We start from the raw sequence: 25,451 nt of genomic DNA on the forward strand, positions 1-25,451 counted from the left end.
CTCCAGGAGTACAGACAGCCTTGGCATGGGCTTGGGAGCACAGGCAGGGAGGAGGCTGGGGCTGGAGCTGGGGCTGGAGCTGGAGCTGGAGCTGGGGCTGGGGCTGGGGCTGGAGCTGGGGCTGGAGCTGGGGCTGGGGCTGGAGCTGGGGCTGGGGCTGGAGCTGGAGCTGCTCCCGCATGGGGGACGGGGTGAGCCTGGAGTCCTGCCTCTGTGGCCAGGTCAGGCAGCAGTTGCAAAATGTTGGGCTTGCACAACGTCTTTGTGATGGAGACACGGCCTGGAAACTCTGGAAGGACAGAGGAAAGCAGCTGGTTTGCAAAGCTGCCAGCAGCTGCTTGTGGGGGGCTCAGCCCCTTCCCTGCCCTGTAACTGGCTCCCCCCGAGTTACTGATGGCACGACAGGATTTGCTGTCAGATGGAAGCTCAGCTTAGCCCTGTGTTTTCCACCCTCTCAGAAGGGAACCTGTGCAGAGGCAAAGGGGGATCTGTCGTTAGCTGTGCTGAGGAGGAGGATTGCAGATTCACTGGTCTCATCTGGACATGGAGTCACAGGTCAGTGAGGGACAGACACAGTCACAGACCTTGCCAGGGAATATCCCACAGAGCAGGAATCCCAGGCCTTGGCACCGTGTTCATCCTGGAGGGATGTTGACCTCTTTGGTGTTCCAGTGTCACTGCACTGCCTGGGTTCCCCTGAGAGGGAGCAGAGAGGTCCTGGGACCAGCAAAGCTCTTCTTGCCAGTCTGGAGCCACCCTTTCCCTCCTGCAGAAATGGGAAAGGTGCTGGGTGCTCAGGCCTGCTACGCCCTTCCCATGGGAGTCTCTGCCAGAAAACTGGTGGTGTTTGTCTACAAGGAGATGGAGAGCAAGCAGAGCAAGGGAGGACAAATACTCACCTGTACAAATTTCTTATCCTGAAAAGGAAAAATCTCCAGATTGTCCTAGAGCTGAAGAGAAGTAAGTCAGGGTTCTTCCTTCCATGCTTCCCAGCCCAGGTTCAAACTGACAGAGGGCAGGGTTAAACAGGATATAGGGAAGAATTCTTCCCTGTGAGGATAGCAAGGCACTGGTTGCCTAGAGAAGGTGTGGCTGTCCCTGGAAGTGTCCAAGACCAGACTGGGCAGGAGTTGGAGCAGCCTGGGATAGTAGAAGACGTCCCTGCCCATGGCACTAGGTGATCTCTAAGGTCCCTTCCAACCCAAACAATTCTGTGTTTCTGTGATGCTGCCCTACAGGCAGAGCTGCAGCTGCTGTGTGTCAGAACATGGGTGTGTGACATGACCTGCAGGATTTTGCCAACATTTGCTCCAGTTATGGAATCCCCAGTGAGAGGGCAGGTGAACCTGCTGGAGCTCTCCCCAAGTCATTGGGGAATTGAGGTGGAACAACCAAAAAAGAACAGAGTGTGGGTCTCCTGACTCTTCCTCCCCTACCCTGCTGTGCAGCAGCTTTCTGCCTACCCCTGGAGACAGCCCTGGTACCATACCTGGTACCCAGAGTGAGCTGGTAATGGACACCTGCATGCTTTAACCCACAGGAACACCCTGGTCTGTGTTGGGTTGATTGGCAGCTTCAAAATTGTTGTCCTCTGTGTAGATTTCAGCAGCAGCTGAAGGGAGGGAATTGTGTATCCTCAGCCTGTGTTTGCCTCACAGAGAGGAACACATTTCCTGCCATGCAGACTTAGCAAAACATGTCATGAGAAAATGAAGAAGTCTCAGTGAGGTTACAGCAGTGAAGCAAACAAACGTCCTGTTCTTGCTGGGGGTGGATTAGATTTGGAATTGCCTTCAGAAAATTGTTGCTCAGTTGGCCTTGCTGAGACTTGGCACCCTGGCACTCATCCTGCCAGCTGGGGACACCTCTCATGTCTGCTTGTCTTCTCTTTTACTGATAGACTGAGAAGAGCCCGTTGGCCTTTACTACATTGAGCTTCTCAGTGGTGGCAGACAAGGGCTTTTGTTGCCTTGCTCATGCCCTCTAGTGTCACACACAACGGGCAGAGAACACTTCCAGAAGTCTCACACTTTGTCAGCTTCCCAGTGCTACAAAATCTTGCTAATCCTCTAGCTTGAAATCAGAATTGTTGTATGAGGAGAGCAGGTGTGAGCAGAGTTATTTGCTGAAATCCATGTACAGTAGCAGACAGGACTGTGAGTGAGAACAGCATAGAATCATTTATGTTGGGAAAGGCCTTTAAGATCCTCGAGTCCATCTGTAATCTTCTACTCCAGCACTGAACAGCAGATACAGATTTTCTATAAATTCAGAGCTCTTTGTGCCTGGGAGACACAGCCCACAGCTCTGCAGACCATCACTCAGCCAGTGAGATGAGGAGTCACCCAGCTCACCCTGGAGGCCATCAAGCTCTGGAGATGGAAGTGGTGGTGGAGAGCAAGAGCAGTGTCCTTTTGAGGTGTCAGCAATGCTGGGAAAGATCTGCCCCTGCTCCTGAGTGTGTGTCCCTTCCTGTCTAACCTTTCAACTTCAGGGTAGCTGCCCCTGCCCATTTGGATCCTCCTTTGAGCCTGTGTGGCACATTCCCTTCACTTCTTTGCTCCCAAAGGATCTCTTTTCTCACTGTGACTTTGGCTGAGTGACAAAGGTCCATGTGATGCTGAGGTCCCACCTTCAGTCATCTCCACAGGGTTCCCAGCCTCACACCCAAGCTCATCATCCCATTTCTTGTCTTCCAAACATCATAACCTGCCCTGGGAGGGAAGAAAAGACAGATTCACAGAGTAACCCATCAACCACTGCAGAACACTCAGCTCAGGATGTCTGGAAGAGGGATTCTCCTGTTTTGCTCATTTGGAACTTGCAGATCACAGGTAGCTTTGCTCATAGGGTTGTCCATCCTTGCAGCCATGGGCCAGGAGTCTCTTACCAGGAGCTGCTGGCTCTCAGGGCGTGCAGGTGGCCCTGGGGGATGGGGGTGGCTCTGGGGGAATTTGTGTGGCTCTGGGGGGATGCAGATGGCTCTGAGGGGATGGGGTTAGCAAGGCAGAGCTGATGTTACCTGAGGCATCAGACAGCACAGAGACAGAGCAGGATCCTCACTGCCGTGCCTGCTGTGCTCCCCCTTGGGGACAAGTGACAGCATGGGGCATATGTGCAGCCTGCAGCTTTTGAGATGTGCTGGTCCTGCTGTAGCTGGGTGTGGAGCAAGTGAGGCATCCCTGCTTGCCAAGCAGGGTGAGTAGGCAGTGAAGGGAGCACATTTCCCATGGGTGTGCTCTGGCAAGTGGATTTTCACATGGGCAGCAGGATAGATCTTGTGGCTGTGCCTCTGCTTGACCCCTCATCAGCCACAATGCTTGGAGGCAGAGATGTCACCAAAAGGCAGAAGGGTCTCCAAAAGGGGAGAGCAGTCCTTGAGGCTGGGCTCAGGGGTGACTTGCACCAGGTGATGATGCCGTGGTTGGCTCATAACCATGTGTGGGTGATACAGACACCTGTCAGTGCTCCTAAACCAGCCCCAAATGGTGCTTCCAGGCACTTCAGTCCGTGTGCCCTGGGCTGCCTTAGCCCTGCAAACCCTGGGTTTGGGTGAGCCCTGGGTTGGGAAGCCTTGGAGCAGGTGGTGGTTGGTCTGCATGGATGGAGAGGAAGAGAGGGAGCACTGGGTGCCAGCCAGAGACATGTGGCTGTCCCCAAAGTGGGCATGTCACACATGTGTCCTCTGGGCTCACACAGTTCCTTCCTCCAGATCTTCTTTATGCCAGGTTTGGTCTGTACTCACACATGGAAACAGCATGAAGCTGTGTCAGGGGAGGTTTAGGTTGGGTGGCAGGAAAAGGTTCCCTCAGAGGGTGGCTGGGCACTGGAATAGGCTTCCTGGGAAAATGGTCACAGCCCCAAGCCTGACAGAATTCAAGGAGTATTTGAACACTTTCCGGCACAGGATGGGATTCTTGAGATGTCCTGTGCAGGGGCAGGACCTGGATTTGATGATCCTTTTGGGTCCCTTCCAACTGTGCATCTTCTGTGACTCTGTGCTCGAGCACTGCTCCCAAATTCACACACAGAGCAGCTCTGCAGCTTCCTGGCTGGAACGAGGCCACTTCATTTGGGAATCTCCATTCCAGTAGCACCCAGGGATGTTCCCACCCTCTCAGCTTGTGAAATCCCAGTGCAATCACCAACTGTAGGTGCTCAGGGCAGGGAATGCCTGCCATGGTTTGCTGTTGTGTTGCTTGTCCCTTGACAGGATCTGGGATGGGGGAGGCTGAAGCTTGTGGCTCTGATGCCACCTCCACTTTCAGCAGTCTGGGTGTCTCAGGGATGGATGCTAGGAAGCAGCAGCAATGGTTTTGAGGGTATCCTACAGTCCCTGGGATTCCTGTCACCAATGAATGCTGCTTCTGACCTGGAAGTGGTGCAGAAGCTGCCAGGGCAGCAGATTGATGCTCTCTGGGTTGTGGAGCAGTCAGACAGCCCCAGTAATTCTCTCAGACCCCTGGGCACTCTCCTCTCTCTGGGAGGTTTGGTTGATGGATGGACCCTCCTGGAGCTGAGTGTGTTTTTCCAGCTGCCCTGGTGCCTGTTGGGTGCAGGCACAGAGCACAGCAAGCCGTGCTCACTCAGTGCATGGGAGCTCGGTGCTCTCCCGAGGGAAGCTTTGCTTTTGCCATCACCCCATGAGCACCTGTGGGTTCCTCTGTGCACCTTGTGTCACCCCTGGAGCCACCAGCAGGGGACTGAGGGCTCTCTCTGGGAGCCAGGGATGTTCCTCAGCACCTCCACTATTAACTTACATCTGTTCAGAGCCTTATGAGTAATTCCCTCCTCAAACCTTTCTTGCTTCTCCGTGACCTCATCCCAACACCACCATTCCCCAGCCTTCTCTCAAAGCATCACTAAAATCACATTTGTGATGTTTTCCTGAGCATCTTCATGCAGCAGGAAACCCCTGGAGAGAATCCCCTTCCTGTTGCTCATCCTTTGAATCTGTGCAACCCCAGGCTTTGGCGAGCAGAGGAATGGAAAGAGATGAGCTCTCCTTCCCCCCACCATCACACAGCATCTGCAGAAAAGTGGCAGGAGGGCACAGAGGAGGGATGGAAGTGCTGTGGTTTGGATTCATCTGGAGTGTCTCCAGTCTCCTTCCCCACTGCACTGGGACTTGCTGTGTTCTCCTGACTCAGTAACACGCTGCTGTTTAATTAACTTTTGACTTCTGGTTTAAAGGAGCAGTGCACAAAATAGTTATTTACTTCATTTGGAAATTCTTTTATTCGTTACCATAATTATAGCTTCCTCCCCCTTTTTTCCTTTTTTTTCTTGTTTTTTTTTTTTTTTTTTTTTTTGATATTTTAATTAGCAGGGGAAGGGAGAGAGGAGTGGGGAATATTTGCTGCTCTCCTTGTGGTTATCACATCCTTCAAATTACTAAAAGAGGCTGGGATAATAGGTCTGGTGATTATATATAGGCACCATCTGCTCTGTGGCTGCTTCCTATCAAAGTGCAGTTAGAAGAGTGCAAGGAGGATATTTTCTCTCCAGCTATATTAAGACTGTTTCCATCTCAGCTCCAAAGCAAAGCTCTCTGCATGCAAATGGATCAAATGCTCTGTAATCAATGGCTCAGTTTTGGCAGCCTCGAAGCTGTTTTGTTTTTTTTTTAAATTTTGTTTTATTTTCCCCTCAAGTTTTGCAGTTCCCATCCGTTATGCAATTTTATTTCGGGCTGGTTGTTCTGATTTGATGTTTTCTTGTAACCATGGTCCCCCCTGTTTGCTGAGCAATGCGGTCTCGTGTTAGCCGGCGCAGGGATCTGTGCCATAACTCCAGTGCGAGGCAATATCTGAGCAGTCAGGAATGTTTTGGAGGATGATGAAGGCAGATTTTTAGGATGCATCTGCTGTGGGTATGTTAGAGGAGGTGGAAAGCTGAGCTGAGCTAATTTGGAGCAGTAATGGGAAAGAATTAGTACTTAGTTTGTGATACCAGCCGTGGTTGTGCTGTAGCTGCTGGGGATTGTTGGGGAGCATTGCAGGGCTCAGGATTTGGGAGTCATAGAATTTTAGAATTCCAGACTGATTTGTGTTGGAAGGGACCTTAAAGAACATCCAGTTCCACTCCCTGCCACGGGCAGGGACACTTTCCACTAGCCCAGGTTGCTCCAAGCCCTGTCCAGCCTGGACTTGGGCACTTCCAGGGATCCAGGGGCAGCCACAGCTTCTCTGGGCACCCTGTGCCCACCCTCACAGGGAAGAATTTCTTCCCAATATCCAATTTGACCCTGCCCTCTGGCAGTGAGAAGCCATTCCCCCTGTCATGGGGTGTCCCATCTTTTCCATCTTCTCATGGTGGGAGCTGGATGCTGTGTTTGCCCCTTGGTGGCCTTGGAGACCCAGCAGATTTCTCTTTTCTCCTGGAGCTGGTAAGATTTTATGCTTTTGAAAGAGGAGAAGGGATAAGACATGGCCAGCCCAGATGGAAGGGGAAGGTGCTGAGGATGGGGTGTGTGAGTTCCCAAGAGGTGGGGGCCAGAGGAAGGTTGAAACACTGAGGAATTTGTCTTGCAAAATTTGTGCCGTGGTGCCTACAAGAGAGGGGGAGTGGGTGGCTTTTTTTTGAATGAGTGAAAGTGGCTAAAAAGAGGTAAGAGAGGAGAAAATCCAAAATGAGTTGGCAAGGGTGGAAAAGGCTGCAGGTGTGTTTCAGTCTGGGTGATGACTGTGGGATGCACATCACATGAGACACTCATTGTCCTCATGTATTTTGTCACTGCTAAAGACACTCTGCCTCCCTGCTCTCACTCCACAGCTTTTTAGTGACTCTGGGGATTATTGGATCCAAATTTCTTGGGGCAATTCCCGAGGTTTGGCATTCACCCCTTTCACTTGACTGGTTTAGGTCCCTTTGTTCTCACTCCCAGTTTTCCAGAGGTTGCACTTTGCTGTGTAAAGGATGCACATCCTCCAGGCTGGCCTCCTAAAATGGTTGTAAGTGGTGGAGGGGTGGAGTGTAAGGTGTGATGGAATCTGATCCTGTTGCAAGTCTCAGCAGGGAGATGCTCCTCAGACCAGGGATGGAGGCAGTGGGGAGCCCTGGCTGCTGCTTGAGCAATGAAAATGTTCTTGGACATCCCCTTTGGGTGGAAAAGGACATTGGGAAGGAGAGTTTCTGCATCCCAGTGCTGTTTTTCTGGCTTCATGGTGAGCAGGGGAGGAATTTCTCCCAGGAGCCCATAGCAGAAGCTATTTTCTGGGATAATTAGGGAGGCTTGGTTCAGCACAGCAGCATTTGATATTAATGGACCAGGATTCCCCAGGGACAAACAGTGATTTTCTGTGGTTTGTGTATAGGTTTACAAGAAAAAAAAAATGCATTTATTGGCCTGGACATTGGGGCATTATGTTTACCCCAAGAGACTTGTGGTTTAGGGCAGCACCTCCTTGCAACATCCCCCTGATCCTCCATCCCCACCCATTCCCACCTCCCTGAGCCACCATTCCATGCATTCTTTTGTCTGTCAGTTCAATCCTGGTTGGATTCACATCTGTTCTGTCTTGCTCCCACCTCGCTGGATGCTCTAGTGGGAAGCAAGGACCTGTCAGAACTTAGAAGGGGCTCATAAAGAAGAGGAAAAGAGGGGAGGTTTAGTTTAATTTAAAGAAGAAATTCTTGGCTGTGAGGGTGGTGAGGCCCTGGCACAGGGTGCCCAGAGAAGTTCAGGCTGCCTCATCCCTGGAAATGTTCCAGGCCAGGTTGGATGGGGCTTGGAGCAAGCTGGAATAGTGGAAGGTGTCCCTGCCCATGGAGGGGTGGAACTGGATGTTCTTTAAGGTCTCTCCCAACCCAAACCATCCCAGGATTCTGTGAAGGAGCTTGAAAGCAGCTCCTGAGCTCCTGCTGCTTGCTGAGACAAGCTGGGCTTCCTTCCAGAAATGCATCCCGTCGGATTGCCGGAGCCACCAGGGGCTGAATTTACACATCTTTAGATGCAGCCCCGCTCCTGCTGCCACACAAATGAGTAAATAACAGCCACAGCAGCTCCTGCTGGAGCCAAACAGCAGCTCCACGTGTGTTTGTGCCATGCAGGGAATTTCAAAAGCCCCTGTGAGGGTTCCTTCCCCGCTGAGCCGGGATGGGGCCTCGCATGCGCTGCTCCGAGGGAGCAGCCACAAACGGGTTATTGTTTCTCTGTCCAGTTTCTCCAACAGGAAACTGTGTTTAAAAACACCATTTCTTTAAAAAGGTTGCCTTGACAGTCTTTTCTGGAGACTGTGCTTCTTCCCTGCTTGAGGCAGCACTCTGCTTGTGTGGGGTTTTTCCCTGATGCAGAGGTTAACACCACTCATTTCCTAATACCACAATTCTCCTTTTCCCCAGCAGTTTCTTGCATTTAGGACCCTGAATCTCACCCCTTCATGGGTTAGAGTACTCGTGGTTCAGAGGCCAGCACATGGATTATCCAGCTCCTGCAAACACAGTTTGTGCAGAAGTCACAAACACAGGGAGATTGGAGGGAAAAAGGCACAAAGAAGAGGCTCCAAGGGTTAGGGGATGTTGAGCTGAAAAATGTTCCATCAGGTTCTGCCCTGGCTGTGCTGGAGCTGCCTGGGGCAGCCTGGGGAGAGGGTGAATGAGGTGCCCAGGAAGGAGGCTGGGTGCCAGCTGGGCAGTGTGACCCACTGGCAGCTCTTTCCAAGGGTTCTGGGCAGAGAAAAGCTGGAAAAGCCCTGGGCATTGGTGTGCCAGCACGGGGAAGCCTTCCTGGAGGAGAGGATGTGTCGTGACTGGGATGGCAAGGAGGAGGCAGAGGGGAGGGCTGGGTTGAACTTGGGGTTTGCTTTGTGAGGAGGTGCTCGGTGTTCCCTCTCCATGGGGGAGCTTCCAGGCTGCACAAAACCTGGTGTGGATTAAAAACATCCCCAATTTCTGGGGTCAGGCTGCTCTTCCAGGTACCAACAGACCGGGAAAGGAGCTGTGTGTGATCAGATGCTGCCCTGGGGACTCACCATAAACAGCTTTGCAGCCAAGAAAGTGCCATTTTTGAACTAAAAAGAAAACCAAAAGAAGGTCCCAAAGAGTTCAGTATGCACCTTGCAGTGCTTTTTCCTTTCTGCAAGCACGGGGAAGGTGTTATTGGGAATTGTAACCTGATGTATGGACCCCCTGCTGGTCCTTTGGGGATCAGGGGCACGGTGGGGACTGGAGACATTCTGAATACTCCCAGTGGTGGGGTTGGTTCTCACTGGGAGCTCTCACATGTGTGTCCTATCAAGGATTTTTGCAGCACTCTGAGCCAGATTTCATCAAGGGCAGAGGGAGAGGGAGCACCTTGTCAGCTGTCCCACGCTGTGTGGAGCAAGGTCTGCCTGCAGAGCCCAATTTCTCAGCTCTAATTACAGGAATGGGTGGCTTTTCCCTTCTCAGGCTGAAAAAAATTGGCCCAAAACCCTGAGAAACCACAACACAAATGTCTGACGCTGTTCCACATGGTCCTCAGTGAACAAAAACCCTCTTGAAATCAGCCCTAGCCTCCCAAAATAGGCAGCACCACTTCAAAAGGGAAAACAGGAGGGAGGGAAAAATCCCAAAGCCAAGGCTTCAGGGGGTGAGAGCACTTGCAGCCTCAGAGTTTCTATAAGTGTGTTGTGGTGCCTGCCAGCCCAGCCAGGGTTTGGTCTGAGATAAATCCAGATTTGCCTGGGGAGGGGGTGGTCCCACAGGGATGCTCCCAGCGTGGTCAGCAGCTGCCTCCTGTCATGGGGACCTTTGTTGCCATCACTCCTTCTCCATCCTCTGTTTGGTTTTGTTTTTTTTTAACCTGGGAATATTACCCCGAGCTTGATCCCAGTCTGGAAATCATGGAGAGGTTTCTTGCAAGGAAATGTGGTCTGGTGTGTGCTGAGCACATCCCTGGCTGCTCAGAGCAAAGAGGCAACAGCAGCTCACTGATTCCAGGGAAAACCATGATCTGCTGCAGCCCCTGTCCCACTGCACACCAGCTTGGAAGGAGCTGGAGCAGGCAGTGCCTGTGTGGAGGCTTGCAGCACCTAAAGGGCAGGAAAACACTTCCAAACCAGAAGTGGGGCACACTTACAGGCTGGAGAGGATCCTTGTGCCAGTGTGGGATGCCCTTTGGAGCCGTGGTTTCCCCTCTTTGTTTGCCCAGCTCACAGCACTCAGAGAGGCAGCTGTGCCCACCCACCTCCTGGGAGCTTATCTTGGCCCAGAATAACATTTTAGATTTCCTTTTTAAGTTTAAGCTTAATATTTTTGTAGTAAAAGAAGAGGAGGCATGAGTGTAAGGTGATAAACTCACACTTGGTTTTCTTCTGCTGAAGTTAAAGCCCATGTGGACCATTTATTTTAGCCAGGAGCAGCCCTGGATTCACCTTGGACCATCCAAAAGCACACAGAATTCAGGTCAAATTCAGGTCAGGACCTACAATAAACTGATGCCTTGGAAATAATTAGCTACATCCTCTTATTTCAAAAAACTGAGAGTGTGGCCACAAGCAGCAAAATTAATAAATAGTATTAAATATTATTTATAAGTATTATTTATAAATATTATTTATAAATATAATAAATATGGACATTTATTAATCCCCTGGGGATTACAGAGTAAAAGAGGGGTGCCATCCCAGGATTCTCAGCATTTTTAGGGCTGATGGAAATGAGTAAGAGGGGTTGCAAGAAACCACATTTTCACCAATAAAAAGCAGACCCTAAAGTTAGGCCAGTGCTGAGAGCCCTTAAATCATCTCAGTTTGGTCCCCAGAGTAGCTGGGGTGGTTTCAGAGAGCTGGGGACTTGCAGCACCCTCTGCAGAGGGAATTTCCCCGCTGCATCCCAGGTGTTGTATGAAGTGACTCACGCTTCAGTAAAATCTTGGCTTAGTGAAATGTGTTCTCTTGGATCCAGTGTTGCATTATCTCAGGGAAAGAAGTGGAACTGATTTTTGTCTGGTGCACTGGGTGGTTTCTAATTGTCCCTGGCCATCCTTTGCAGTTCATTATTTCTCCTTCAGCCGACACCAGCTTCTAATTAGGGGACATAAAATGAAGATGGAAGAGCAGCAGTTTGCAGGGGTATTGCTGCTCGTGAAGGAATCTGGGCTGGATTTCTGCCAAAAATACCCTCTTGTGTGCAGGGTGGTGTAGGCACTGCTGGGTACCAGTGGCTGCACACACCCTGGAAGGGCTGGATTAGCAGAGCAGCTCTTGGCCTCCTGCAAGGGGACAAATAACCTCAGTCCTCCTTGCCCCTTCTCCTGCATCTCTCCTTCATCTGAGGGGCACAAATATTTCTAAACCAGAGTTTTTCCTACAACAAATTCAGGGTGAATTCTCTCCCCATGGCAGAGTGACCATGGCTGGGGGCAGCAGGCACAGAGGGGCTCTGGGCGATGTGGAGCCAACGCTCAGCCCTGGTGATGCATTTTAACCAATTTATCCTTTTTTCCCCCGATATTTTGGGGGGTTTTAAGTCCTAAATATATTTTTATCCTGAGAGGGTGGTGTGGCATCTACAGATGCTGCTTTGGGGGTACAAAGCCAAGAGCTGAAAAAGCTTGCCCAGGACCTTCTGAAATCCATCTATTTCCCAAGTGGGGTGCATCATATCAGAGCTTTAGGAATCATAACACTGCTCTGGAAGCAATCTCAGGATCTCATTGACATCCTTTTCTGCCAAGAGACTTCTGGAAAATGTTTGTATAGTTTTTAAATGGGAAGGGAATAAATTCTTCCCCATAAGCCACCCCCAGTGCTTCCCTGCAGAGCGTGGTGTTAGTGTTGTGTGTTGGCACAAGAAAACCCTTTCAGAAGTGGGAATTATTTAAACATTACAGAAATCCACAGGTTTTTTGGCCTCATCCAGCAGCTGCCTGTGGTACCAGCTGCTTATTGCAGGTGGTTAATAAATGCAAATGTGCTCTGGTGTTTCTCTCTCCCCTCCTTTTGTAACCCTGCTAGTGCCTCATTTTCATGCCTCTCCTGGTCAGCAAGATGGCTTTGATGGTGGGTTTTCCCCCAGGCCTGAGCTGGGAATTAAGCCTGGCTTAACCTTTGCAGCACGGTGCACCTGGCTGGGGGTTTTCCACCAAGACTCATTTCTATTAAATAATAACATGGAGAGGAGTCTGAGTGGTTTTGGTGAACTGCTGTAAATGCAAAAAGGGGATTAAGGAGCTTTAGGGCTTTGGTGCTTTGGATGCAAAAGCCATGAGAACAATGAATCTCCCCCAGGTTTTGTACAGTTGAAAAATTTGGTTTAGAAAGAAAAATTGAAAAGTTTTTGCTTCTGTTTCTTGTAGGCTGAAAGGTCATTCTGATCCCTCTGCCCTCAGGTTTTGCTGGAGCAGGGAAATTTTCCCTGCTTTGCATCCTAAATCTGTACATTAAATTACATACACTCTGTTTATGGTTAGACCAGTAGGTTAGTGACTCTCAGTGATGGAATTTGAATTTTGTTAAGCAAGCAGAACAATCTTTTAATATTTTTTTCAGTACTGATAACAGAAGGAGTCCTTGGAAGTCTTTAAGGGCAGGTTGGACGGGGCTTGGAGCAACCTGGTCTGGTGGAATGTGTCCCTGCTCATGGCAGGGGGTTGGAATGAGGTCTGTAAGGTCCTTTCCAATGCAAACCATCCCAAGATCCTGTGATTTTAGTAGGACTCAACAAGGCTGAGACATTCCTATGGATGAGAAGTACCCTTGCAGTGATTTTGGGAGATGTGTAAGTGCTCCTGCTTCGGGGCACAAGCCAGGTCCTAACCCAAAGGGAGAGACAGAGCTGCTTCCCTTGGACCTCTGTGGGACATCCCCATTCTGGGGATTTTTATGCTCCAGAGCTGCTTGATTGATGTTTTTTCCCTAGAGCTGGAATCCACACAGCACCTTCCCTTGAGCAGCCCGGCATAGCTCGTGTGACCCCATCTCCTTACAGGTACTCCCATCCTTTCTGCTTCCCAGGAGGCAAAGCAGAGAGCTCAGGGTAGGGCTCAGGGGTGCTGCAAAGCCATCAGCCAGGCACCATGGCCAACCACCACCACACATTTTATAATTTCATTTGATTTTTTTTTTCCTTTTTCTTTTTTTTTTTTTCGGGGGACTCTGCTGCATCCCGGGCCGCGAGGGGGGAATAACCTCTTTGATTTTATTTTTTTTTTTTCAGTTCTCTCAGGCCAGACACACCACAGCCCTTTGAAACGCTCTGTGTCCCTTACCCCACCCATGAATGTGCCAAACCAACCTCTAGGACATGGATGGATGTCTCATGAGGACTTACGAGCTAGAGGACCCCAGTGCATCCCTTCCGATCATGCCCCCCTGTCTCCACAAAGCAGTGTAGCCTCTTCGGGAAGTGGTGGGAGTGAACATTTAGAAGATCAGCCTTCTGCTCGTAACACATTCCAGGAGGAAGGGAGTGGGATGAAAGGTGAGTGACAAACCAGACCCCGTCCCCCAGCACCCAGAGGCAGGAGGGGAAGAGCTGCCCCCGTGCTCCCGGCTCTCGCTCGGCGCTTTGGGGCCAGGATCCTCGTGGCCCAACGGGGCCTCCCGGCCTTTTCTCCCCACCTTAGGAATTCAGGGTTAGGAGAATGCCTTGGGTTTTCTTTTAAGTAGCAGCTGGTCCTGATCTGACGTCTTACACTTGGGTGCCAGTGGGCTGGTTTTGCCCCAAAATCCTGTGAGCTGCCAGCTTTGCAAAAAGCTGGATTTTTTCCATTGCCTGTGGCTTTTGGCTGCGAGTGGTGCTCTTTTTTCTCTTTCTTTCTTTTTTTTTATTTTTTTTTATGACAGTGAAAAATAGCTTAGAGCAAGCTTAGCAAGCCACGTGTGATTTGCCATTGCGGTGTTTGAAACACACCAAGTATCTGGGGAAGTTTTGGCTTGGGATACTTGTTTGCAGTGAATTTAACCTGTGTGTTTCGGTTGGTTTTCCCATTATACCTACATTTCACAGAGATTTTGGCAATAAATGTATGTGGTTCTGGTGGTAAACAAGGCAGAAATGAACCCCACTTGCTGCAGTCAAAGATGGAGAGCAAACTTTAGGCTGAGGAGGAATAAACAGCTAAAAACTGGGCAAACACACAAACTGTGTGTTCCTGGGAACAGACTGAAAATGACCCTGCAGCTCTCAGACTGATTTAAACAACTCCAATTTGTATTAATGCAAAGCAGCTCGATTGTGTGCAAACCAGTGGTGTATCAGAATAGGGAAATAATTGTATTTTTTAACAGTCACAAGGTCTGATTTTAGTCTAATTACAGACAAATTGAGATGTGAATAAATCTGTGTGATGTGGGACTGCATTTGGCTTGGCTCTGGATGGCTTTGATGTGCATGAAATAAATGCATGAAAAACCCCTCATGGTTCTAGGGAATGTAATAGAGGCAGGTTGGGTCCTGCAGTCTGTCTGGCCAGGGAGAACTTTTTGGAAGCAAGTGTTTCTAGGGGGGGGATGTTAAACACTACGTTTCTCCAGGTTTCTGCAGAAGGAGCTGGGGAGGAGACCATGGGGAGGAGACCTTGAGGAGCTTGGCTCCCAGTGATCCACAGCTGCAGCTCCGGGATCTGCTTGGATAGAAACTTCCCAGTGCTGTGCAATCAACCTGTGTGGCCAAATCCACAAAACCCAGAGGCTGTCCACCAGCAATGATCAATTAAATAACCCCCACATATTAACACATCCCCTTGCTGCTGCGTGCAGCTGGGATATGTCCACCCTTCCTCGGGCTGTCCCTTTCAGACTTCCAAACATGATTCCCCCGTTGCTGACTCAGCCAAATGGCTTTTGTCCCCCTGTCCAGGGACGTGCAGAACAGATGTTCACAACCTGGTGTCTGTGCCTGCCCTGTCCTCCCCCCTCAGCTGGGTTTTCTTCAGGCTGAACCATTCCACTGCCTTCCCAGATGATGTTTTCTAAACTTGGGGTTGTTCCTGCTTCTCTCCGCCAGGATTTTTTTCCAAAAAGTCCTCGTTTTATTGAAGGTGTGCTGCCCAAAACTGGACTTGGAAGCAGAGCAGAGGCTTGTTTGCCTCCAGACAGCATTCCTGTGGCTGTGTAGCTCATCGTCCTCAAATAACAAAGCACTGTGAGCTGCGTATGACCCATTGTATCCCCACAGCTTTCCTGAAAAAAAAAGAAAAGAAGCGAGGACTGCCCGTTCCCTGCACTCCGGCCGTGCCGTTTCTGGTTCCTGCAGAAACAAACGCACAGCTCGGTGCATTTTTATGGGGCTGCCTCGTTCTCCATCCAGGCTGGCTGCTCCTGCTGCCAAGCCCTGAATTGCAGCCACGTCTCCCTGAGTGCCTGCAGCCTCTTGTGGCTGGGTGTCCCCCCTGCTCCTGCTCAGCTGTTTCCTTCTTTACCACCTTCAGGGGCATCCAGGAGGATCCAGACCCACGGGATCTGGGATGTCATGACAGATCCCTCACCAGTTTATCTCCCCCAGTGTCACCTATCTCTTTCCTTTCTGTTTATCTTTATGCTCCCATTTCTTTTCTTTCCATCTACCTTCATGCTGAAGAGAAAATGCCCTTTGGCTTTATCCTAGCTCTTGGTTTCTCCAGGGGAAGATATGGACACTTGGTTCTCCATGGATCCCAGTCTGTCTGTCTGTCCCTTCCCATGTCCCTGCCCATGGAGGGGGATTGGAATCAAATAATCTTTGAGGTCTCTTCCGACCCAAACCATTCCAGGATTCTGTGATTCCTGGGGCACAGCTTGGGGAGCACCAAGAGGAAGGTCTGGGTAGAGCCAGGGGTTTCTGCTGGGAGTATCTCCCACGTATCCTGTGTGTAAATATTGCAGAGTGAGTTGTTCTCCTTCTAAATTTCCTGACAGCCGTGCCATGACTTTGCAATTAGCTGCTGGTAATTGCTGATTAAAGAGTAGCTCTGCAGGCAGGTGGTTCACCCATCTGTGGAGAGCATTGGGAAGTTTGACTTTCCAAGGACCAGGAAATCACCTTGGATGTCCTTGCACCTCCTGGTTGCCTCTTCCCTGTGGGAAAGGGGAAAGCCCCACCACACATAACACACTCTCTCTCTGTCCTGGGGTGGCTCCTTCTCCCCAGCCTGCTTCCAGGATTGCCATCTCTGCTGGCAGGGGGGCTCTGGGACCATCACTCTCCTCAAAATTGATCCAGACAGGCTGATGCAAAGGCAAAGAGCTGCTTCTGCAAAGGTTGGAGAAGGGTTTCCTGCAGGGTTCAATGTCTGTGTGAAGTTCAATCTCTCTTCTGGAAGCATCCCTGTGGGCTTTGCCATTGGCATGGATGTGTGCCAAAGGCAGGTGTTCCATGGGGATGTGGGATCAGGGAGGCTTTTAAGGTGCTGTCGCTAGAATGGTGTGGTTTTGTGTTAAAATGATGATGAAATTTGAGCCTGTGCTGGAAATGGGGCTTTTTGCTGAGAGGTTTTCATTTATTTTAAACAGAAATCAGTTTAAGAGGGAGCTGGTAGCAGACTTTGGGACTGTTGCATGTCAGAACTTTTGGAAAACAGTGAATTTCAGCCCATCTGTGCTCAGTCACTGCTTTTCCCCACGTTTGGTGTGGGGTTGATCTCCTGTGCAGCACTAGAGGAATTTCACTGACACGTGAATCTTGATGTGTGTCTGGGATATGGAGAGTGTGAGCAAGATGCAGCGTGCTGGGATTGTTTGCATCCTCTGCTTGGATGCAAGTTTGGGATCAGCCTGGGCAGCAGGAGACTTCTGGCAGATGTATGGATTGTCTTAGGGAACCAAACCAAGGTCCCTCCTGCCCTGTCCCTTCCAGTGATGAGCCCTTGCTTCAGGAAGAGGTCATGGACAATCCTTGGCTTGCAGGTGGGGCTCAACAGTGTGGGACTTTGTGGACCCACACCATGAGATGGATGTCCCAGCAGTGGGAATGAGCTCCCAAGTGTCTCACTGGTAGGGAAGGGGACAAGGACTGTGGACCAGGTATTGCTGGGAGCAGAGCATGTCAGCTGGGGAGGCTGTGGCAGAGCTCCTGTGGGGTTGTAGGTGCTGAATAAAGCAGGTCTCAGTTTGGCAAAGCATTTGAAACCTTTGCAAACTAAAAATGTTGTCACAGGCCCAGTGCTGTGCTGCAGCACAGACACCTGCAGGGCCCCCCTCCCTTGTGGGGTGTCACCACAGACCCCCAAGCCTGTAAAACCCTGCATAGCTGCTTGTTGTCACATTGCCTTCTCCATGGAGGGCACCTCATCATGGAGTCCACGGGGTTTGGAATGTCACAGAGGAAGGATTCCCCTCCCAGGTTCCTCACTGTGAAACCATGTTGAAGTCAGGAGGATAAATGTATTTTTGGGTACCCATCCAGCTAGGCATAGAGGTGCTACACTGCAGGTAACAACTGGGAAGGAAGAAATCATTTCAGTCAGTGCATTTTAGGTCCCAAGTCACCCTTTGAAGCAGGGTGTGAGACCATCTTTGATGGCACATCATTTTTCCATCCTAAACCCATCTCTCTAGTTCTGTTTAAGCAGCCAGTTCCATTTTCAGCACATGCCACCATCCCTCATGCCATAAATCAGTGTCTGCCATCCACAAAACAGCCCTTTGCTTCTCCTGAGCTCAGCCACTCCATGAGCTTCAGCAGTTCCCATGTTCCTGGGAAAACAGCAGTGAGGAGCTGGGTGTGCAGTGGCAGAATGCCAGCTCCCCATGGGCTAATTCCCAGTGGCTTTCCCACTGAAACCCAACTTCTGAGGATGTGTCCCCATCCAGGGGCTGGTTCCTTGTCCATCCACAGCCCTGTGTCCCCATCCAGGGGCTGGTTCCTTGTCCATCCACATCCCTGTGTCCCCATCCAGGGGCTGGTTCCTTGTCACATCCACATCCCTGTGTCCCCATCCAGGGGCTGGTTCCTTGTCCATCCACATCCCTGTGTCCCCATCCAGGGGCTGGTTCCTTGTCCATCCACAGCCCTGTGTCCCCATCCAGGGGCTGGTTCCTTGTCCATCCACATCCCTGTGTCCCCATCCAGGGCCTGGTTCCTTGTCCATCCACAGCCCTGTGTCCCCATCCAGGGGCTGGTTCCTTGTCCATCCACAGCCCTGTGTCCCCATCCAGGGGCTGGTTCCTCCTCCCATCCACATCCACACTCCCAGAGGTCCATGAAGCTCAGTGAGGTGTCCCTTGGGATGCCCTGGTGTCGGTGCTGATGCTGTTGCTCGTGCTTGTGCTGTCCCATGAATTCAGCAGAGCTCTCCTGTCCTTGCCTTTGTGCTGCAGATGTCCCAGCCTGGCTGAAGAGCCTCCGGCTGCACAAGTACGCTGCCCTCTTCTCCCAGATGACCTACGAGGAGATGATGGCCCTCACTGAATGCCAGCTCGAGGCACAAGTACGTCCCATGTCACCTGAGGGGTGACAGCCTCCAAAGTCCCTTTGTGTGTCTTCCCACGGTTGGAAGAAAAATGGAAATTGGGTCTTGGGGAGGGAAATAATCTGGCATTGTACCTGGAAAAAACCTTGTCCCTGTGTCCTTGCTGGAGTCCCAGCATGGAAGTCCCATCACTGGGAGCTGTGCTTGGGGTTGTTTTCCCGGCTGGGATTAAGTTTAGGAGTTTCAGGGGTGCAACCTGTGGTAGCCAGCTCCCCTAAAGGCAGTGGGGTTTAGATGACTGACTGCCTTTGAAAATGTTATAGAATCATAGAATATTGCTGGTTGGGGTTGGAAGTGACCTTAAAGATTAGCTGGGTCCAACCCCCACTGCTTTCAGGTTCACCTCTGCATTATCCTTGGGATAAAGAGGAATGGGAGCACCATTGCTCTCCATGTGTGAGGTGCACCAGGGAGGGACAGGCTAGCTGGAAATCTCTATCCTCAGCAAGTCTCTGGGTGTTTTTCTATGTCCCCCACAAGTCCCTGCACTCAAAAATGTGATTAATTTCTTTCTGTTTAGAAGAAGAAGGGTTTGGGTTGAGCCAGCTGCACTGTGGAAGTGTTAACATCAAATTTTATCCTGTTTTTTGCAGAACGTTACCAAAGGCGCGAGACACAAAATTGTCATCAGTATCCAAAAGCTAAAAGAAAGACAAAACCTGCTCAAATCTTTAGAAGGGGTAAGTAGTCACAACCATTTTTGTATTTCTTGTGTTTTCAAGAAGCCAGGAATTAATTCTGGGGTGAAGTACTCTTTGCTTACACAAATTGTGGGGATCTGATGCAGGTTTTATTTCACGGAATTCCAGAATGGTTGGGGACTTTGAAGTCCCAACCCTCTGCCGTGGTGGGGGAGACACCTTCCACTAGACCACATTGCTCAAAGCTGTGTTTTGCAGAGTGGGTCCTGATGCATCTCCCACACCTCACACAGCTGGCATGCATGTACCCTGTAGCTCTGGCCAGCTCCAGGGTGCTCAGAAAGACTTGAGCTGTCCTGGATCATCATATGGGCACCCTGTCCTCAGATAAAACACCAGACACCCACATCAGTGCCTGAACAACAGCTTAACTTTCCAAGGAGAGTAAATAGAAACTTATTTATCACTTTAACAAAAGCTTAAACCCTGCAGGAAGGGCTTTTGGGGAAGTAGCAGCACCACAGCCTAGCTGGGAGCAGCTCACCCAACCTCTCCCTATTTATTATCACTGTATTATATTATACTTAATTGCACCATCTTCAAACAGCAACTTGCAGAGCCTCCCACTAGGGGCTTTTAAATACTTCTGTGGTGTGTTGCTATTTATTGGTGTTTTCCTTAGCTCACTGCTTCACTATTTATTTATAATATGGGCTTGTGCTCAGAGTATGGCAGGAGCTAATAAAGCCATATTTACCTCTGTTATTAATAATAACTATTAAATCCAAGAGCTGGATGGAGCTGGCTGCAGCCCTGTGTTTTCCAGGCTATTGCACAGCCTCTTCCTCCACTCCTCCACTGGGATTTGGGAATCTGGTTTTGATTGAGTGGTGCTGTGCAGGAGCTGGAGCCCAGCTCAGCTGGCACAGCCAGCCAGGCACGCTATAAAATACAGGAGGAGAGAGGCAGGGACTGGTTTGGAGCCCTCTGGGGTGGGTTTGGGCTGTGGCACTGTGACCCTGTCCTGCTCTGCTGGGGCTCAGAGCTGCCTGTGAGCTGCTATCCCTGGGAGGAGACATCTCTGCTTTTCCAGGCTTCCCATCCAGTTTTTGCTAAACAAGAGCATGTGTGGGACTTGATGTTTTTGGGCAGTGTCTCGCTGCTAAATACTGCTGCTTTCTTGGAAAGAGCTGCTCCACCCCTCTCTGTTAGTTAGCAGGGCAGTATTTTCTCCCAGAAAAATAGTGCCCAGCAGACTGACACCAGATCTTTGTGAGAAATGGAGCTGAGACATCCAAGAGTGAGCTGGGAATGCAGCAGGAATTAGAATCAACAACTGTTTCAGGGCCTGCAGACATCCCATGTGCCCACTTAGTGTCCCTTCCCTCAGCACATCAGGATTCACTCCAAAACTTGCCTCTTTCCAAGCAGTGTCCCGTGAGCCAGACTGTGCAGGAGCCTGCAGTGAGCTGTTCTGGTCCAGGCCACATTAAAAACAAAATGCAGTTATTTCCCATCAGTGGGACAAGGATCTGACCATAGAAATGGAGTTCTTGATCCACACCAGGAGCAAGGCTGGGCTGTACCCAAATTCTCTCCCTCCTGGGTGGATCTGCCCCAGGATCTCCAGGCTGAATGGTTTTGCTGTGGGAGAGTTCTCTTCTGTGTCTGACCACAAATCAGCTGCTCCCCTTGAAACCCTCCCAGTGCCCTCTGCATCCTCTCCCCCAGCCCATCCCAGAGTGGACAGGGATGTCCCCACAGCTGCCACAGGACAGGCTCCTGCATCCCAGCATGGTCCTGGGCTCTGAGATGATCCCAGAGCATGAGGATGCCGTGGCAAACAGTTTTGGGGCAGAGCAGTTAATGGGAGCCAGGCTTGAAGGTGGTGCTGGAAACAGGAAACGAGCCCATGTTAATGTAATTCCATTGAAATAGAGCTGAAATGTTGGGATTGTAGGATTGCTGGGGAACCAACAAATATATTTTTGCCATCTGCTCTGTCAGAACCATGTCTGACTCCTTCCAAGGCTCACTGGGACAATGGGACCGATCTCCAAGGGCTCCTTTCCTAGTAAAAGGAGCCAAAGCCTCCTTTTACTATCAGCTCAGCACTCAATGATGTGATATATTTTTAAAAAACACAAAATACTTGATATTTTAAAATATATTTTTGCTGCTCTGGGCATCGAAATCTCCCAAGCTCCATACTTCCATGGACTTGCCATTTCCCTGGTGGAAAGGTGGAAACATTGAAGCTGGGTTGTTGTTGGGGGCACATTTATCTTTGGGGATTCTGAACACATCCATGGATAATCAGACACAGTCCCTGCAGCACTCCCCCGATAAAAAGAAAAGACTTGATGATTGAAACATGGCTCTTGACTGTGGAATGCAGCAGGATCCTGAAGCAGGAGCAAAGCTGGGAATTCTCAGGGGGGGTCACAGGAGGGGTCTGGTGTGCAGCTGGTGTCCCATCTTCCCTGCAAAGACAAACCCTCCTCTCTCCACTTCCATCCCCAGGACATCCTGGAAGGTGGCAACTTGCGTGTCCCGCTGCAGGAGCTGCACCAAATGATCCTCACCCCCATCAAAGCCTACTCCTCCCAGAACGCCAGCACGGAGGAGCACAGCCGGGAGGTGGACTCGCAGCACCCCCACCCCTCCTCCCTGCTGGGCTCGGACAGGGAGGGCCAAGGCTCGGACTGCAAGGACGCCGGGATGCAGCAGCACCACCTGCCGGGATGCGAGGGCGAGTCGGGAGGGGCCCCTCTGCCCGAGGGCGACCTGCCCGGGCAGTTCACCCGAGTGATGGGCAAAGGTGAGCAGCTGCCACCTGAGCTCTGGGACAGGGCATTCATCACTAGGGAGGAGTTTCCCTGAGCTTTTCCCTTCCTGCCTTTCCCTGAGCTCCTGCAGGTGCCACTCGGAGGGGTGATGGGTTTTTGAGGTCCTGTCATGCTGGGGTTAGAGGTAAGAAGATAGGGCAGGTGGGTTGGGATTTTGGGGAGGGGCAGTAATGGCAAGGTGGATAGCATGCATTCCAAGGCCCAGGTCCAAGGTGGAAAGCATCCTCTCCATGCCCCAGGTCAGAGGCAGAAATCACAACTTTTCCTGAGGTCAGGAGTGGGAGATGTCCTCTCTCTTCCCATTCGGAGCCCTGGGGTCATCCCACTGATCCAGAGGTGTTTTAGGCAGCATCCCTTGGACTTACTCTGCTTGGAGCAGGGTAGCAGTGGTGCATGGGCTGGACATGAGCCATTTGTAGTGCAAATCAGGGGGTCCAAGCCCCTTTTTTGTGCCCCATTTTGGATGCAGGACATCCAGAATACTCCGGTGCCATTCCCTGTCAGGTGCAGGGTGTGCAGCCTTGCATCAGGGATAACACATTGGGAGGTAACAGGAGCAGGCTGAGGTGGGGACTGACCTCCTGTGCAATATTCAGGGCTCTTGGAGCAAATCTCTGTGAGCTTGGATGTGCCCTAACCTTGCTGGTGGCACCTGAGGTGTCAGTGCTGGCTGCATGGAGGGAGATCTCCCTGGGGAAGAGGAAGGGGGTTCTCATCTGCAGAAGACTGGGAACAGGAAGAACCTATTAGGTTACCACAAAGAAATATCAGCCTTGTCTCTATTTCCAACCTTTCTTGCAAAAAAATAGCTGAGATTTTTTTCTACACAGGAACCTGGTGCAGAATTTGTCCCCTGCAGATACAGCCACATGTGGGGCTCTGGCCCCATTTTATTCCTGTGACAATTGTCAAAGTGTGGCACAATCCCTGCCAAGACATGGTGTCCTCCTGGACCCCCAGGCATCCCTGCCCAGGGGTTTACAACAGGAGAAACTCATTCCTCTGTGAGCTCATTCCCAGCTCCTGCAATGGCATTCATTCCAAAAGAGGTTAAAATTCATCAGGGAAGGTGGGAATTTACCACTCTGCAGTGGGGGCAGATTTTGCCATGGGAGAAGGAGCTCTCTTGCCTATGAATAGGGATTAATGCTGTGCCCCTGAGTTGCTTAGGTCTAATTTTGGGGACTCCAATGGAGTTGCTCTGGATTTACACCATCATAGCAGAGAACAAAATCTGGCCCTAAATATAGGAAGGTGCGGCAGGAATTGGGGAAGGGCATTTTTTTTCACTGATGAAAAACCTACTCTTGGTTATAAGGGAAACAGGATGTCCAAGGTGTTTGTGGGACCCCTCCTGGGCCCCATCCTGGTGTCCCCATCCCCATTTCCCTTCTCTTCTTTTTTTTTTTCCAGTCTGCACACAACTTTTAGTTTCCCGACCCGATGAAGAGAATATAAGTTCCTATTTACAGCTCATAGACAAATGTCTAATCCACGAGGTGAGTCCTGTCAGATCATCTAAAACTGTTGTTCTCATCACTTGGAAACTGTTTCCAAAGTGTCTGTTTATGTAAACCTTCGGGTTTCTAACACAAATATTTTTGGGGGGTATTAATAGTAATTCAGACAGAACAGGCTTGGAGCAGGCGGTAGCTCCAACGTGGTGCATGGAAATGTTGCTTCCCCCCACGCTGGTTTAATTACCAAGGCCTGGAGCTGGGAAATTCATCTGGCTCGTGACAGTCCCATCAGCAGCTGGATGAAAGCAAGAATCAGTCCCATCAGCAGCTGGATGAAAGCAAGAAGGCTGGGATGAACGTGCAGACAGTTCCCATCAGACAGACCCAGCGATCCCTCGGCGTTGCCTCCTCCCATTTGCACCACGTGGTCTTGGGATTTTGCAACAGGGATTTTCCATCTGTTCCTGCTCCCAGAGGATCTGCCTTGGCTGGGTGATGGCTTGGGATGGCCCAGGCTGTGCCACAGGGCTCTGGCACGCTCCTGCCTGGTGGCAGGGAGGGATGGCCAGTGTCCCTGGTGTCCTGCAGTGTCTCCTACCTGCTCTGGCAATACCTGGAAGAAGCTGCTTCCATCACCTGCCCCTATGGCAGGGGTCAGGGAGCAGAAGTGGTGGAAGCTGAGGACCAGAGAGCAAAGCCAGGAGAACATGGAACTTTTCCCAAAGTGCCTGCACTTTTCCCAGCAGAGCCACCCACGTCCCAGGACCACCCTCTGCGCTGGTTCCGGCGTAATCAGCGCCAGGAGAGAGCATCTCCTCCTGAGTGGTTCAGAGCAATCAAGTCAGGCACTAATTAGCCTCCAGATTGTCCTCTGGAGACTTCAGCTGCTCTCCAACGGAGACCTAGGGTGTCTAAAGTTAGCAGTGATGGCACGTGGGTGTCCCTGTCACCCACACCTCCTGCCTGGAGCTCTGGGAGCAGGTCTGTCACTGCCAGGTCTGTCGCTGCCAGGGTGACCTTTGCAGGGAGCCTGGGTGGGTGACAGGCTCACCCTGGGTGACCTCCCCAGAGCCTGTCAGTGCCAGGATCACAGCCAAGCTCTGCCCAGCCCTGAGAAGGGGGATAGGATGCCACAGGGCAGCTCAGCTTTCCAAATCCCGGCTTTGCTCACCCTGGCAGCATTTCTAGAGCCACATCCAGGTGACAAGTGTCACCACCCGTCAGGACCCACCATCAAACCCTCGCTCTGCCAAAAGGAGTTGGCAGCCTTGAGGCAGAGCTGGGCTGTCACTCTGGGACACAGGGAATGCTGCCAGAGCATTTTATCCACCTGAGATCAGTAAATCCTGAGGAAAGACCAGTGTTTCCCCCTGGACTTTCTGATGGCGCTCAACTCACCCCATCACCTTCTCCAGCTGCTTTTCTTTACCCACACACCCACATGCACAATCCCTACTGCCTTTGTCCAGAAGAATATTCATCCTTTTCCTCTTTCTTTTTTTTTTTGGGCAGGCGTTTACAGAGATCCAGAAGAAGCGGCTGCTGTCATGGAAACAGCAGGTGCAGAAACTCTTTCGGTCTTTCCCTCGGAAATCCCTCCTGGAGCTGTCAGGCTATCGGCAGCAGAGGAGGTACGTGGGAACATGAGCCAGCAGTGTGCCTTGGTGGCCAAGAGGGACAGTGGCATCACTGGGAATGGAGTGGCCAGCAGGAGCAGGGAGGTCATTCTGCCCCTGTACCCAGCACTGGTGAGGGCACACCCTGAGTGCTGTGCCCAGCTCTGGCCCCTCGGGTTGGGAAGGATGTTGAGATGCTTGAGCACATCCAGAGGAGGGAACGAGGCTGGAGAGGGGGTTGGAATACAAACCCTTTGGAGGAGCTGGGGGTGCTCAGCCTGGAGAAGAGGAGGCTCAGAGGTGCCCTTATTGCTCTCTGCCCCTTCCTGAAGGGAGGCTGCAGACAGCTGGGGTTGGTCTCTGACAGAACCAGAGGACTCAGTCTCCAGCTACGGCAGGGAAGGTACAGGTTGGATATTAGGGAGAAATTTTTCACCAAAAGAATAATAAAGCACTGGAATGCTCTTCCCAGGGAGGTGGTGGAATCACCAGCTGTGGATGTGTTAAAAAAA

The 25,451-nt window shown here is 51.0% G+C and overlaps 1 protein-coding gene across 7 annotated transcripts in view; it reads left to right on the plus strand.

Moving 5' to 3' along the window:
* Window positions 1-25,451, plus strand: part of SAMD4A (sterile alpha motif domain containing 4A) — a 99,750-nt gene that overhangs the window by 64,921 nt on the left and 9,378 nt on the right. For 5 of the 7 annotated variants that reach the window (XR_014616284.1, XM_084208800.1, XM_084208798.1 and 2 more), the window contains exons 4-9: window positions 13,141-13,404; window positions 18,222-18,331; window positions 18,967-19,053; window positions 21,538-21,835; window positions 23,277-23,362; window positions 24,836-24,954. Coding sequence is in view for 6 of the 7 variants with exons in the window: in XM_084208800.1 (XP_084064926.1) it covers window positions 13,141-13,404; window positions 18,222-18,331; window positions 18,967-19,053; window positions 21,538-21,835; window positions 23,277-23,362; window positions 24,836-24,954 (964 nt within the window). In the remaining variant the exon portion in view is untranslated. The remainder of the gene's footprint in view (window positions 1-13,140; window positions 13,405-18,221; window positions 18,332-18,966; window positions 19,054-21,537; window positions 21,836-23,276; window positions 23,363-24,835; window positions 24,955-25,451) is intronic. The other 2 variants (XM_084208803.1, XM_084208801.1) reach the window with 1 other exon arrangement.

Source organism: Fringilla coelebs, assembly GCF_963513975.1.
Source record: "Fringilla coelebs genome assembly, chromosome: 6".
NCBI classification, from domain to species: Eukaryota; Metazoa; Chordata; class Aves; order Passeriformes; family Fringillidae; genus Fringilla; species Fringilla coelebs.